At 39.9% G+C, this 14,671-nt stretch overlaps 2 protein-coding genes across 4 annotated transcripts in view; one reads left to right on the top strand and one right to left on the bottom strand.

The window, feature by feature from the left end:
- Positions 1-256: 256 nt before the first annotated feature.
- Positions 257-14,671, bottom strand: part of LOC148422911 (uncharacterized) — an 85,133-nt gene continuing 70,718 nt past the window's right edge. The window contains exons 6-9 of one of the 3 annotated variants that reach the window (XR_015865825.1): positions 7,453-7,533; positions 7,312-7,386; positions 5,256-5,414; positions 4,509-5,175 (exon numbers count right to left, since the gene is read on the bottom strand). Coding sequence is in view for 2 of the 3 variants with exons in the window: in XM_088416459.1 (XP_088272585.1) it covers positions 5,355-5,414; positions 7,312-7,386; positions 7,453-7,533 (216 nt within the window). In the remaining variant the exon portion in view is untranslated. Of the gene's footprint in view, positions 325-4,508; positions 5,415-7,311; positions 7,387-7,452; positions 7,534-14,671 lie in introns of those variants that run through there. The other 2 variants (XM_088416460.1, XM_088416459.1) reach the window with 2 other exon arrangements.
- kitlga (kit ligand a) overlaps positions 13,920-14,671 on the top strand; it is a 47,666-nt gene continuing 46,914 nt past the window's right edge. Inside the window, exon 1 of the mRNA XM_088416458.1 lies at positions 13,920-14,285. Within this exon, the coding sequence (XP_088272584.1) occupies positions 14,271-14,285 (15 nt within the window). The 5' untranslated portion in view covers positions 13,920-14,270. The remainder of the gene's footprint in view (positions 14,286-14,671) is intronic.

Consider the following 14,671-nt stretch of genomic DNA (forward strand, 5'->3'; position numbering starts at 1 on the left):
TAATTTAAATTATTCAATTAAATCCTACAATGACATATTCTGACAATACACCGAATATAAACAAAAGCTGTTCATATAGGAAAATAAAAACTTTTTTTTTGGTTATTTTTCTTTTTTCTCTTCATATATTGACTACATTTCAAAACAATTTGACCTGCCACAATCGAGGCGGACATGCGGTTTTATTCTTAGTCCGCTAATCGCGTTGACTGCAAGGGGATCTCCACTTCCTGTTTACAAGTGCATTGTAATCTGGGATGATTTTAGATTACGCTGGTGGGGTCATCGAAGCGTTTCGGTGTGTTAAAATACTGTCCGGACACACTAAAAACAAACAAACAAACAAAAAACACGATCAAACGCTAAACATTTGACGATTAACAGCACGAAAAGAAGCGAAAACCACATAGGTCCTCGCAAGTCTTTAAAAAGGTCTTCACATAACAACAAACTAGCTTCAATAATATGTGGCGTTCAAAGCCGCTTGACAGAAAACGCACGGAAAAATCCAACGTTATCTGAAAAAAATGTAAATATCCTGTATACAAGTAAATATCCTGTATACAAGTGACGGAAATATGAACGACGATGGAAACTTTAACCCCAATAATCAAAATTAAAGGTCAAATTTAAATAACAATACAGCTCATTATCGCGCTAGCTTACAAGCTACCAAATGGAATAAACAGCTAACATTGACTTAAGTAGAACAGACACAAAACGACACTGAGCTAACGTATTGGATGACAATACCACTGTCAAACAAGCTTGTTAGCCCATAAGCTCATTAGCTCGTTAGCTCACGAGCTAGCAAACGTAATTAACTGTTAACTTTCGCTTAGTCTCTGCTGTGTATAGCTTACGCGGGGTGAATGGAGTGAAGCTGACGAGTAATAGGTGGACACAAGACCTGTTCATCCACTAATACTCTAACTAGCTACTAGCTGCTAGTAGCATGCTAATCTTGAATATGCGCCACAAAAGATGTCGCCAAAGACAATAGTTTATAGTCATGAAAACCATATCGGATTTAAACTTTAACTGCACCATCAAGACAAAAACTGTATACCATATTTTCCGCATTGACCTATTTTAAAAATGTTTTCATTTATAGGGCGCATCGCAATATAAGGAGCATAGAATAGAAGCTACAGTAATGGCTAGAGTTGCCTTATGCAGCCATTAGATGGAGCTGCGCTAAAGGAAATGCCAAAAAAACAATCAGATGGCTCAGTCAAACTTCAATCAGAAATTAAGAATAAATATGATTTGTGGAAAGTACTATGTGAAGAATGGGGAAAAAAAACCTCTTGATAACACTAAAAACGCCTGAAGAGGGAGGCAAAACAACATAAACACAGCCTACCTCACGTCATGACAGTTGTTGATGTTGTAAAGCGGGGAAAATGCCATAAAGAGGGGACGAAAAACATCGCAGTCCACGTCGTAAAGTGAAAAAAAACGTCGGGCCACTGTTTTTTATTTTTTTCCTCCCCCAAAACGGAAAACTCGCGGTTTTTGCTATGTAGAAGGCGCATCTGATTATAAGGCAATTGAGACCATTGAAGGCTTTCGGGTACGCAAAATACAGTTAAAAAAAAAGGGTTAACGTCAGTCTGAAAACACTAGCCGTAGGAAAAATGTTTTTTTTTCGTTTTTTAGCAAGCTGGGCATCAAACTCATGCCATGGGCCCATTGTCTTGCTAGTTCTGTTTTGAGTCTTCGCATGCTATTAACAATGATCTCCAAATATATTTGATTACACTTTGTTCCATTTCAAGTGACGCATTTGCTCGTTTTTCAGATAACGTTAACGATCCAGTCACATATTTGGGGGTCGTTGAGCAACAGTTCCGGCCTCAAGCGAGGAAAAAAAGATGCGTCATGGGGACACAGGCAAAACAAAACGGATTTGATCTAGTTGCCAAGTCTTTGGAAGTATGATGAATATCTGTTGTCCATAAGTTCAAAATGCTTGACGAGAAAAACATGCACACAGTTGCATATTTTCACCCATTCCGGGATGTTTACGGGTGAAAATTAATTTTTCCCAGATCAATTTATTCCGCTCACGACGTCAGGATTTGAACGTGTACTTTGAATTGGACTTAACGTGGTTACTCGGGACGAGGCGCAAATCCCACAAGGGAATGAGAATTTTGGCAAAGTATAAATTTTGCAGTTTACAAAGTTTTCTTTGAAAAGATTGCAAGGAAACCAACAAGCTAGCATGCAAATGGAAACTTAAGCGCGAGAGGCACTTTTTGCTACAGGCTCATTTTTCAGCTGCAGCTGAGCAGGTTTAGCAAAACGCACGCAGTTCATGTTGGTGCTTGGTGGAATTGTTTTTGCGGTGTTTATAGATATATGCCAATATTTTACCAGAGGTGGGCAACTTTTTTTTTTTTTTTGCTGCTCCGTCATTCATCATCATCAGTCTGTCATTTTTCAAGCTAAACAAAATTTACTTTTTTTTCTGGTCCGTCATTCTTCAGGCGCTGGTCTACTGTCTGCGCTCATGACATACTTCACTCATAGTAATTATTTTTTCTGTTTTGGTGCTTACACTTAAAGTTAACACCACGTCTGTAGTGCTAAATTTGACTTTTTTTTTCTGGCCCATTATTCTTCAGGCGCTGGTCTGCTGTCTGCGCTCATGACCTACTTCACTCATAGTAATTATTTTTTCTGTTTTGGTACTTAAACTTAAAGTTAACACAACGTCTGTTGTTCTACATTTGACTTTTTTTTCTGGTCCGTCATTTTTCAGGCGCTGGTCTACTGTTGTCTATGCTCGTGACATACTTCACTCATAGTAATTATTTTTTCTGTTTTGGTACTTACACTTAAAGTTAACACCCCGTCTGTAGTTCTACAATTGACTTTTTTTTCTGGTCCGTCATTCTTCAGGCGCTGGTCTGCTTCTGTCTGCACTCATGGCATAATGCACTCATACTAACTATTTTTTACTGTTTTGGTACTTAAAGTTAACATCACTTCAGTAGTTTTACATTTGAATTTTTTTTTCTGGTCCGTCATTCTTCAGGCGCTGGTCTACTTCTGTCTGCACTCATGACATACTGCACTCGTACTACTACTACTTTTCAGGTTGTTTAAAAATTTGAAGCGCTGGTGAACTTTGTCGGCAAAAACCGCTGTCATAACACACGGGTTTTCCCCGGTAAATTATAAACACAACATTTTGGAGCAAACACTCTGGAGTCTGTTGGAATGTCAAAAAGATCATCTGACAGAAGCTTAAGCTTTCCTGCTGCTGTTTTTGTTTGCAACAGAGTTCAAATGGGACCCGAATTTCTACCCGTAATTTTCTGTTGCGTCCAAAATGAGATGGATGTCTATATTAGCACAGGGACTTTGTCCATGAAATGTAGTACTGCATCGTTTAATCTGCCATTTTCACAGCCGTGGTTCTCTCGTTTAACGCATTATTTCATTTTTGAACTTTTTAAATCATGAGTTGCTTTGAAGACTGGCTAGTTACAAGCCACAAGAGCTCCTATAAAGCATAAAAAAAAGAGGTCTGAATCTCACAAGCACTGGCAAATCACATGTTTACGTCAGTCGTAAGGACCTCGTGGGCCTGTTCTAAAAATAGCGCACAGCAACGGGATTTTGCCATTTGGATGAATTTTATGTTATTTTCTCCAAAAATTATACTACTGGTCAAAGATTTTTGGTAGGGGAAATTTATTGACTGAAAAGTACCACAGTATTTCTCTGAGTACAAATCGACCTTGCGTATAAGTCTTTTTTCTTCAATTAGGGTGAATTTCACAAAAACGCAAGTATAAGACTACCCATGCCTAACTTTAGTGGTCACAGAGAACATTCAAAATTCAAGAGATTTATCGTCATTTGTATAGTTGTACCGCACAATGAATTCTTATATATATAAATAAATAAAACTGCGAAAAAATTATGTAATATTATATATATATATATATATATATATATATATATATATATATATATATATATATATATATATATATATATATATAAGGGATTTTTTTATATTTATTTATATTATTTTATTATTTATTTTATATAATATTGATGTAAAAAAGATTTATTGTCATTTGTATAGTTGTACCATACAATGAAATTCTTATATATGCATATAAAAAAAAAAATGAAAAAATTTAGTGATGATAGATTTTAATCGGGGCGCTTGGGACTTTTTAAATATTTATATATAAAGTGGATGTAAAAATGTACTTTCACTGTATCTAATTACACATCAAAATGTTAACAGCTGCTTTTGGCTTACGGCTTGATTTCCAGTTCACCCAGACTGTTTTTCGCATCGCAACAGAGTGTGAAGTGTTTATGTTGGTATTTGATCTTTATACACAGTCCCAAAAGCCCCCCCCCCCCCCCCCCCCCCCCCCAAAGCTTTCCGAAACGTAATAAAGTGCCTAAGCTTCAACAAGACGACAGATTTGGCGCACCCCCAAATGGAAAGCGTTTTTTGATTGTACGTGACCCTATTCCCACGCTGCCTCTGCAGTAGCCAATGAAGGACAATCAAAAATGATATTTTAGAAAGAAACTGACCTTTTTTTTCCCAAGCATCATTCAAGAACAGTTTTAGAACCCTGAAAATGTCCTCGTAGGTGCTGGAACACATCTAGCATGATCATCCAGCCTCCATTGTGGCACCAAAGTTCCCGTTTGTCAAATCGCCGTCGACATTAAAGAAGGTGCGGACGGCGGACACGTCCACGGAACCCTGCGGCTCTGTCTGGTGTCCGTCAGCGTTTAAAACCAAATTGGCTTCAATCTTATCTTCTCTGTCCCTGGTTAGAGAAAGACCCACCACGGGCCCGGGACGAAAGGTGGGCCACGTGGGGGGTGGGGCGCATTCTTCAATGGTGTCCATTTTTTTACAATTGTCCTTTTCAGTGCCGCTTCAACATCCGCGTTGGCTGTGTCCATTTAGTATGTTGCTATTTGTCCGCGGTGTTTTGGCAACAGGAATTAAGAGCGGTGGTTTTCTTGTCAAAGACATTGATCTTTCTCAGCTGCGTTTTGGCAACAGCCATAAATGAAGGTGACGGTTTGGCAAGCGGAGTTTCCAAATAATGCTTTACGTCATAGGTGTCAAACTCCAGTCCTCGAGGGCTGGTATCCTGCATGTTATCAAAGCTTCTCCTTGAGGGGATTATTTTTCAAATTACCGCAATCCTTTCTGATGAGACAATCACTTGTGTAGTGTTGTTGAGGTTGTTTACCTTGTTTTACTTCATCAGATGTGTTTTGGTGACACCAGAGAATTCATGACTAGAGCTGTAGTCGAGTCCAAGAAGGTCCCAATTGAAGTGAAGTCAGAGTCACCAAGGTCTGAGTCCAATTCTGAGTCTTTGTGATGTGCTCTGTGATTTTTTTTCCACCTGTGAAGCTCCTTAAGACTGTCATGATTTGGGGCAATACAAATAAATTTGACTTGATTTACTTGAGAAGATTTGAGTCCAGGTCAAGTCGGAGTCATAAAGGTCAGAGTCCAAGCAGAGTCTGAGCCCACAAGCCCGAGTCCAAGTCAAACCAGAGTCACAAAAGACAGAATCCAAGTAAAGTCAAAGGTTGGAGTCCAAGTTGAGTCTGAATCCACAAGGTCCAAGTCAAGTCAGTCACAAAGATCTGAATACAAATTGAGTCTGAGTCAAGTTCCAAGTCTACTCAGTCACAAATGTCTGAGTCAAAATTGAGTCAAGTATACAAGGTCCAAGTCATAGTCACAGCAGTCAGAGTCCACGTTGAGTCTGAGTCAAGTCAGTCACAAATGTCTGAGTCAAAATTGAGTCAAGTATACAAGGTCCAAGTCATAGTCACAGCAGTCAGAGTCCACGTTGAGTCTGAGTCAAGTCAGTCACAAATGTCTGAGTCAAAATTGAGTCAAGTATACAAGGTCCAAGTCATAGTCACAGCAGTCAGAGTCCAAGTTGAGTCTGAGTCAAGTCAGTCACAAAAGTCTGAGTCCAAGTCGATCCTGAGTCGACAAGGTCCAAGTCGAGTCAAAGTCACAAAGGTTTGAGTACGTTGAGTCTGAATCTACAAGGTCCAAGTCAGTCACAAAGATCTGACTACAAACTGAGTCTGAGTCAAGTTCCAAGTCGACTCAGTCACAAATGTCTGAGTCCAAGTTGAGTCAAGTACACAAGATCCAAGCCGAGTCAGAGTCACAGCAGTCGGCGTCCAAATTGAGTCTGAGTCAAGTCAGTCACAAAGATCCACATACAAATTGAGTCCACAAGTTCCAAATCAAGTCAGTCAGAGGTCTCGGTCTATGTTGAGTCTGAGTCCACAAGTCCGAGTCAAGTCAGAGTCACAAAGGCCATACCATTATGTCCTGAATTATGAGTTCTGGGTAAGCAGAGTAGATCTTAACAACACTAAATAGAAAACTTACAAAGGGGACGCTGTCCGAATATCTTGACCGATATTCCAGCTTGCGATTTTGCTTTGAACACATGCAGTCAAAAGTAGGTAACAGGGTCACAGGTAACAAACGAGTCAACAAGATGGAGATTGCAGCTCGGCGTGTCGAATTTTGGCGACAGCTGCTGACGTGACCAGCAGGACATGGACCACTCAATCGGTCATAGCAGTTTGAGAAAATTTGCTGTCGCTTTGAGATATGAAAGTGTGACAGTGCATCATTTTGTTTTCCCCACTTTTTCCCCGACGCCATTTGCAAATGTCAAACGGAAATGAGTCTTATTGGCAGAATCGGCGCGTTTCTTTTGTCAGTGCGGGACACGTGCGCGTTAGTCCGTTTTGCCTGAGGTCATCTTTAATGGCTGCTTCAAATTTCTGCCTACTTCCTGTTTCACAAAGCAAACCAGCACAGTACTAAAGAGCAGCTTTGATGTGACCCGAGGAGAGGGGGGGGGGAAAAAACAAAATAACGGAATCAGCATCGATCATAATCGAGCTTAAAAATGCTGCAGTCTTCTGACTTTGCAGATGTACGCGTAGTGTAGAGACATTTAAGTAACCGCAAGCTTTTTTTTTCCATCCGTTTTAAAGAGTCATTGATTTCATATTTCAGGTGCAAACAAAAACAGATGAAATACTTTCAAGTGTATCAAATCAACAGCAGGGTGTCCACGTTTCCTTCTAAGAACCTGAATGGTTCTTAGTCCTCATAACCACTGTTTTAACCTTGTTAGATTTGTATGATAATTATCTTTTGCGCAAAAGTTGACATTTTCTCGCGATTTTCTCTGCCTGTTTCTCAAAATGGTTTTACACCTGTTAAAACTGTCTCGGAAAGGAAAATCCACTCACCGGCATTGGCGAGCAGCCCGTCGGGGACGGACGAACTGAAACGGATTTCTGTTTTGCCGAAGAAATACAAGACACCTAAAGGAAAAAGACGAATTAAGCCACGATGGAAAGTTTTCTCCCGTCAATGTATTTGTCCCTCACCGGCAGTTCTTTGGGGACGGACGCCATGTTGAACCCTCCGTGTCCTGACAGCCGCCCGTTTTGACGATGAATGACGAGAAACTGTGAAGGAAATCATATATCGGGTGTTATCGTTATATGTTTACCTCTCGTCTAGATGCTTGCTATCCATCTATGCGGTCCTCGTTCATCTGGCCCCAGTCCTTAGATAAAACTGTTGACGCAGGAAAGTGTAAACCGAAACCTTGACCCGGCGCCCGGCTGGCTCTTTTTCTGATGTGCAGTGCTTTGCCGAATGAATAAAAAGCAGGCGGGGACGGCTGGGCTCCGACGGCTCTGAGGCGAACACGAGAGTGAGAGCTAAGTCCTCCCTTGCCGGCAAGAAAAGTCAATCTTTGTTTGAGCTGGGTTATTATTTTGCTGCTTAGCAGATGGGCTCGTCTTAGTCTTCTTTCATAGATTTCTTTGCCAACAAGAAGCCTAAAAAACATATATATTATAAAGTAATCAGATCGTGGTGAAAATATCTTGACGTATATATTTGTGAGGTGCAAGTAACTTGACCAAATTCTGTTGACATTCAGAATCTTAGTGGAAGAGGTAGTACTTGGAAGTAAGTCCTTCTGTGTACTTGGTATCAGAAGACACGAAAATGTCAAAACAAGCTTCGATTGGCTTCGGGCAGCGGAGGCCAATTAGCGGCAGCTGTTGTCAATTTTCAGGTCAAGCTAGTAAATCCTTTCAAATGAAAAGGGGGGGCTTTGCCAAGGTCACTTTTTGTCACATGGATTTTGTCACTTTTAAAATAAAATTGGCGCATAAGTAGCTTCTTCTTGGAGTTTGTAATGGTAGAAAAAGTAGCATGAAATGATTTTTAAAAAAAAACAAATCTGACCAAAAGCATGTTTGGAAAGGACACTTCTACCAGAGAACAACACAGAAAGAATTTTAACAATTGGACGAAACGGTTTGGAGAAATTGAGCCTTTTGTAATGGGAACAATGGATATTCAAGGAAAGTTTTTATGGGCTATCCTAAAGGACAAAACAAATCCTCCAATCAGAGTAAACCAATATGGACATTATTTCTCAACATGTTCATTTTTTTTCATTTTGTCTTCTCTGATTGAATGTCCACCAAATTTATGAGCTGGTCAAAATTTCTAAACGTCTACACATTTCTTAAAATTGACAAGTAGCGCAGATGGAAAATTTGCGGGTAGAAAATCAGCACGGGCGGCAGAATCGGTTCGAAAGCAATCTTTGTTTTCTTTCATTTGGTGAATTTATTTACTACGGTGGATTTTAGAAGCGTTTGAAATGCTCATTCCATGTTCTTTGGAAAAAAAGTCCAAAATGGCCGCCACTTGTCACTACTCACAGACTTCATGGATTGGAATTGTATTTTTTTAATAAATGCCTGGTTACTGTTACTCAATTGCAAATTCTCATTTATCACAATTAATATATAACTTACGTACGTTGTATTAGAAAATCTGAAGTAATTTCAAAAATGTGCGTGTACATTGTTGCCAAATCGTTGGATGCGTACTATACACTATACTATACACGGTTTGACAGTTTGACCCTAAAATTATGTGCAACGTATAAACAGGGAATTAGGGTATTTGAACAAATGTTGATTTTGTTTTGTGGGTAAAAATAGGAATTTCGTGACATTAGCCAATATCCTCCCCTGTTTATCACGTCGACCGGAAAAAACCCCGATTGCATCACATTTATAACTCGTCAGACCCACACAGCTTCGCTTGTTTTCCTAAGCTAAGCGCAAGTTAAGATACGACTTTCTCCAAGACCGATTCGGAATAGTTATCGCGAGAACTACAACAGATGGACTGAGTCAGAGCCCGAAGCTTTGTTCTCATCGTCAGGCGTTTAGAAATTCCGCTCTGACTAAGCTTACACATAGGCCGCTGTGATGCCGCCATTGTGACTGGGTAGGCTTCACAAACACGGGCTGCCATGTGACGATGAGTAATCACTGGAACTTCTCTTCAAACACAAAGATATTTATTCTCCTTACGGGGAAAATCACCATACATGTCACTATTAGAAAAGATACAATGTCCAAAATGGACAATATTTCCAACTTTGAATGGCAGTAAATGAGCCTGACATGGGCTAAATTTTACACCTATCGGGTCTACCTCTCGACCTCCCGTTTTGCAAGCATTTAGAAGGGATGTCAGTGTGGACATATTGAAAGTCGTCATGTTTTGACGATCCATGCAATATTTTAGCCTCCTTGATTTTTTTTTTTTTTTGTATGCTATAAGACATAGCCATTGACTACTTTCTACAACCACCAACTGCCCTAAGGTGAAAAACAAGTCAACAAAGAATTTTCTGGTTACATAGTTTGATCGCCACTCAACGGAATGTTGCAAAAATCACAGTTATATCAATGTAATGGATCTTATTAAAATGCTTCTCAAAAATTGTAACTACAATAGTTTTACCTGGTCCAAAATGTGGACAACGATTATTTTTGTCGACAAAATCTCGCACGTCCAGCTGCAATCACATAAAAATGTCAGAACAGTTGAATTTTGAAATTTTACATGTTGTAATGATCTGCTGGAAATTTCAGCCCCCTATAGTGTTTTTTTTTTCTTCCCATTGATTCTTTTATGATATAATAAAAAAAATCAAAGGAATTTCCATAATTTGTAACATAAATCCACAAGGGTTAAATGTGTGTGCATGCATATATATATATATATATATATATATATATATATATATATATATATATATATATATATATATATATATATATATATATATATATATATATATATATATAGGGTTACTAGGGCACTATGAGCCACAACTTTTTTCTTATGATTTGAGCCCTGCGGCTTATTGTCCAGTGCGGCGTATCTGCATGTTTGTTTTTTTTGTCATTTTTGCTAACCACCAAGACACAATCTACTGGTAAAGCAATTGTGTGTATCTGTTCAAGGTGTCAATTTTTGGAACAACAATGAAATAGAATCGAAAACATGTGACTTAATGGCTGAGTTTTTAAATTTGCGATGAAAAATTTACTTACTATGCTCCAATTAGGCATTTCCTGCTGTAATTTAAAAGCCTTATTTGGGTGTTCAGTTCCTGCATGTTTTGTATATTTGAATATCTGCTGGCACGATGACATCATTTTATATATATATATATATATATATATATATATATATATATATATATATGGGTATCAAATCTGCCATTCTCTTAAAGCAGTTTTATGCTCATGAACTAAAAATCACAAATTAGAACAATAAAAAAGGTACGGTATCATGTCTTGGTATCAGTGATTGAGTTGAGTACTCACATTTGTAATGCTTCGACAAAAAGTGGTCCCTGAATCTGTCATTTGAAATAAACGCGAACCAGAAAACCCTTTCAGATAACGGGTCATCTCCACATGAAACCGATACTTGATGAAAGTGCCGATTTTATTTCCGCCGACAGAAAAAACAACATTTGACGTAAATCCGAGACAAAGGGGCTCACTGTATAAAAGTATGTTTGTGGCCCACATACAGTTGATCTTATGGTGATCCAAAAAAAAAAAAAAAACTTGCGACGTTAGCCGGAAGTGTTGAGCGGCTCACGTGTGTCGGAAAACAGTCATGTGTGTGTTTATAACAAATTAAAAAACACACACACACGCTGTTAAGATCACAGAAGAATGTTTGTCCTCACATGTCTGCCATCGCTCAGGCAGAATTTCCGATTGTGGGATTTCACAAGGCCGCCTGTTGTAGTCCGGGCACAGGGTCCGTTATAGTCCCCGCCCCCTACGGTGTCCATTTGATTCCAAGGAAAAATTTGTACGCTTGTAAAGCCCCCAAAAACTCTTGACAAAAGATGAAATCAGCATTTAATGGCTGATAAAAGCTCCGTTTTTTGTGTTCTGCGTGGAAAGTTTCACCCAGTTTGCAGTGGAAAACAACATGGTTAGTGTGTGGTCTTGGGTGCCGGTGCATCCCAGGACTGCGCACTCTTGCGTAATACCGTAATTCCACTAAAATATATATATATATATATATATATATATGTATATATATATCAGTCGGCGCCTGTTGCAGCTAGCAGCAGCTTGTGTTAGCTGAGGGTGCAACGACATTATTTTCAATAGAAGAAGCGAGCAGACTGAACCACTGTTCGAGTCCATCTTTGTTCACGCACAGGAAGATTACTCGATCGCGTAAACGTTATGATGTTTCCATCTGATTCAATGAAGATGTCACCGGTTAGAGAACACGAAAAGGTAGTCCGTTTGACTCGTTTCTTAAATGCCGTTTTTTGGCAAATACACACAATCATAAACTTGGTGAAACACGGATGCTGCGCAAGTTCGGGTATTTACGGCAAAATGAACTCGAGCTGCGTCGAGAGGAAAAGCAAAAACAATTGCTTGGAGCGCGTTCAAAGTTACAATGGCGAGGCGTTCACTGACCGCTTTCAATGTGGGACATTTTACTAAACGTAAGCCACAAAAAATATCGAACTTACATAGATAAACACAGGAATTTACAAAAGAGGAAATTCTTTCTGTTTTGCTCTAGTTTTTACATTGTTGCGAAACAAGCTGCCGACCAATAGCAGACCGGCATCTTAGTGCCACGTTGCAGCACAGGCAGTTTGAAGCAACCAGAAAATAAAAACAATTACCAATAAAAGCCTGACGAGGAAGACAAAACAACATCAACACAGCCCCGCAGGTCATGACAGTTTTTGATGCCATAAAGTGTGAGAAATGCTTTAAAGAGGGAACGAAAAAAAACGTAGTATTCCAAGTTTTTCCAAGAAAAAAATACGTAAACCAGGGACGTCGTAACCTGGGGGTCTACTGTAATGGTCTACTGTACTGGATTTAGATAAAAATGTATTGCGCCTTTCATGAAAGTCCCGAAAGTGTTTTAAAAGTGTAACCACTTTTAAAGCGTCCAACTATTGGAAGCTATACATAAAGACAAGCACGCGCTTCCCGAGAAGAAAGTGCTAATGCAGCTCCGCTAACAGGAAACGTTGAGTCCATCCATTCTCCTTTTCCCCGAGGTTAGCCCTCAAGGGAAGAAGCCGAGGTTAAAAAAGCGCTGACTGCGCGAGAGGCCCGTCGGGGACGCGCTGCGCTCGTCACCTCTCAACCTCGTCAGAAATTCAGTCTTTATTTCGGTCGTCGCGTTCTCGGGACCTGTTGAGTATTTGGCACTTTGGACAGAAATCGGGAAAGCTGCCTTCGCTTGTGTATTTTGAAAAAAAATTGATCAAATGATCATTACTGACCTACCGTATTTCTCGGAGTACAAGTGGATTTTTTTATTTTTTTAATAACCGCATAACTCAAAACAGACCAATTTTTTTGAATATCCTGAACTCGAATGCGAAATAAGTCAGTTGTCATTTATAAGGCTTAAAATGATTCCATATAATACATGTAAATGTTTATAACTCCCGCAGAATTCGACAATGACGGCGCCGCCGCGCCACCTGGTGCGGTGGATGTGCAATTACACCATTTGAGGAGAATGGCTTTAGCTAGGCGGAGCGGTGGTTAGCACGTCCGACTCGCAGTTCAGGGACCCCAGTTCAAAACCGCCTGGCTCCGGCCTTCCTGTGTGGAGTTTGCGTGTCCTCCCCGAGCCTGCGTGGCCACTCTGAAAACATGCATGGCAGGTATTGGACACACTAAATTGTCCTTAAGTGTGATTGGGTGCGTGAATGGTTGTCGGTCTCAGTGTGTCCTGTGATTGGCTGGCAACCATTTCCCCGCCTACCGCCCCAGCCAGCTGGGATAGGCACCAGCAAGCCAGCGACCCCTGTGAGGATAAGCGGCTCTAGAAAATGGATGGATTCAGCTAGTGCTTAATGCATACTATATAAAATAAGAACGCTATATTATAAAGTGGATCATTTCGACACTTTATGACACCTTATGAAAAGGAAAAGAAATAAAAATGGAATTCATGAAACTTAATGAATTAATGACATTGTATTATTATTATTATTACTATGATTTATTTAATTTATTCATTAGGGGGTCATTATTACCGCCATCATTGATCTAGTATTGTTCTTTTTTTTGCCTACTTTATTATTTGCTCGATTATGGAATGCAGCCTGCTCCGGCTGGTGAACAGAATAAGAATTTCATTGTGCGGTATTGCGATGCACGTGACACTAAAACTCTTGAATTGAATGCTTACATTTATGTCTTTAATTTCTTAATTTAATTTGAATGAAATGAACGCGCTTGAGTGGCGCTAAAAAGTGAACGTAAAAGCGGCCACCAGGGCGGAGGAAGAGGAAGAGGAAGAGGAAGAGCAGGAGGAGGATCTCTCTCTCTCTCTCTCTCTCTCTCTCTCTCTCTCTCCCTCTCTCCCTCTCTCTCTTTGTCAGTCGCCGTAGTTTGCAGTGCGCATTATAAAGCTTTGCGCCCTTCGTGAGCGGAAGCCTTCTGGATGTACGCGCCGCCAGGACGCTTTTTTTTTTTCTTTGCAAAAGTCAGTGAGTCAGTCAGTCAGTCAGTCGTCACTTGACCCGAGTCGTCCGACTACGTCCTCGCTCCACCAACAAAGTCCTATTTCATTTTTGTTGATTTTGATTTTTTTTTCTTTCTTTTTTTTATTGTTTTCTTTTTTCACTTTTTCTTTTTGTTTTTTTTTTTTGAGGGAGTGGGGGCCTCCTCTTATCGGATACTAATTTTGACGCGTTGGATATGTGCACACAAGATGATGACAACCCGTTTCCTGCCCGTAGAAGTAAAATAAAATAGGCTTTCGCGCAACTCGAGCTTGTCCCCTGTCGTTCCATATGAAGAAGCCAAAAGTAAGTGGACATTTCGTTTTTTTTCTTCTCTTTTTGCATGCATGCATTGTTGCAGCTTTTTTTTTTTCGCTTGTTGACGCGTGTGACACTTTGCGCGTAAATTGTTGTTTTTTTTTTTTAAATGGCGCTACGCGAGGATCGAATGCTTTTTTTTTGGTTGCTAATTTTATTGGACCTCCGAGCGTGATTATTATGCACGTTTTCGTCATGTGATTTGGTCCGATGATGTGTTCGTTGAACGCATCACAGCTCCTAACTTGAGGCGCTCTGCGTAAATCAAAATATACTCCGGTAATAAACGTAGCGCGCGCGGCTGCTTTTGGAGAAAATTGGCCAGCTGGTGTGGTGCATGAACGCACCATTAGTTGGAGGATAACCGGTACCTT

The sequence above is a fragment of the Hippichthys cyanospilos genome, chromosome 6, assembly GCF_059441005.1.
Source record: "Hippichthys cyanospilos isolate Australia breed blue-spotted pipefish chromosome 6, RoL_Hcya_1.0, whole genome shotgun sequence".
Lineage (NCBI taxonomy): Eukaryota > Metazoa > Chordata > Actinopteri > Syngnathiformes > Syngnathidae > Hippichthys > Hippichthys cyanospilos.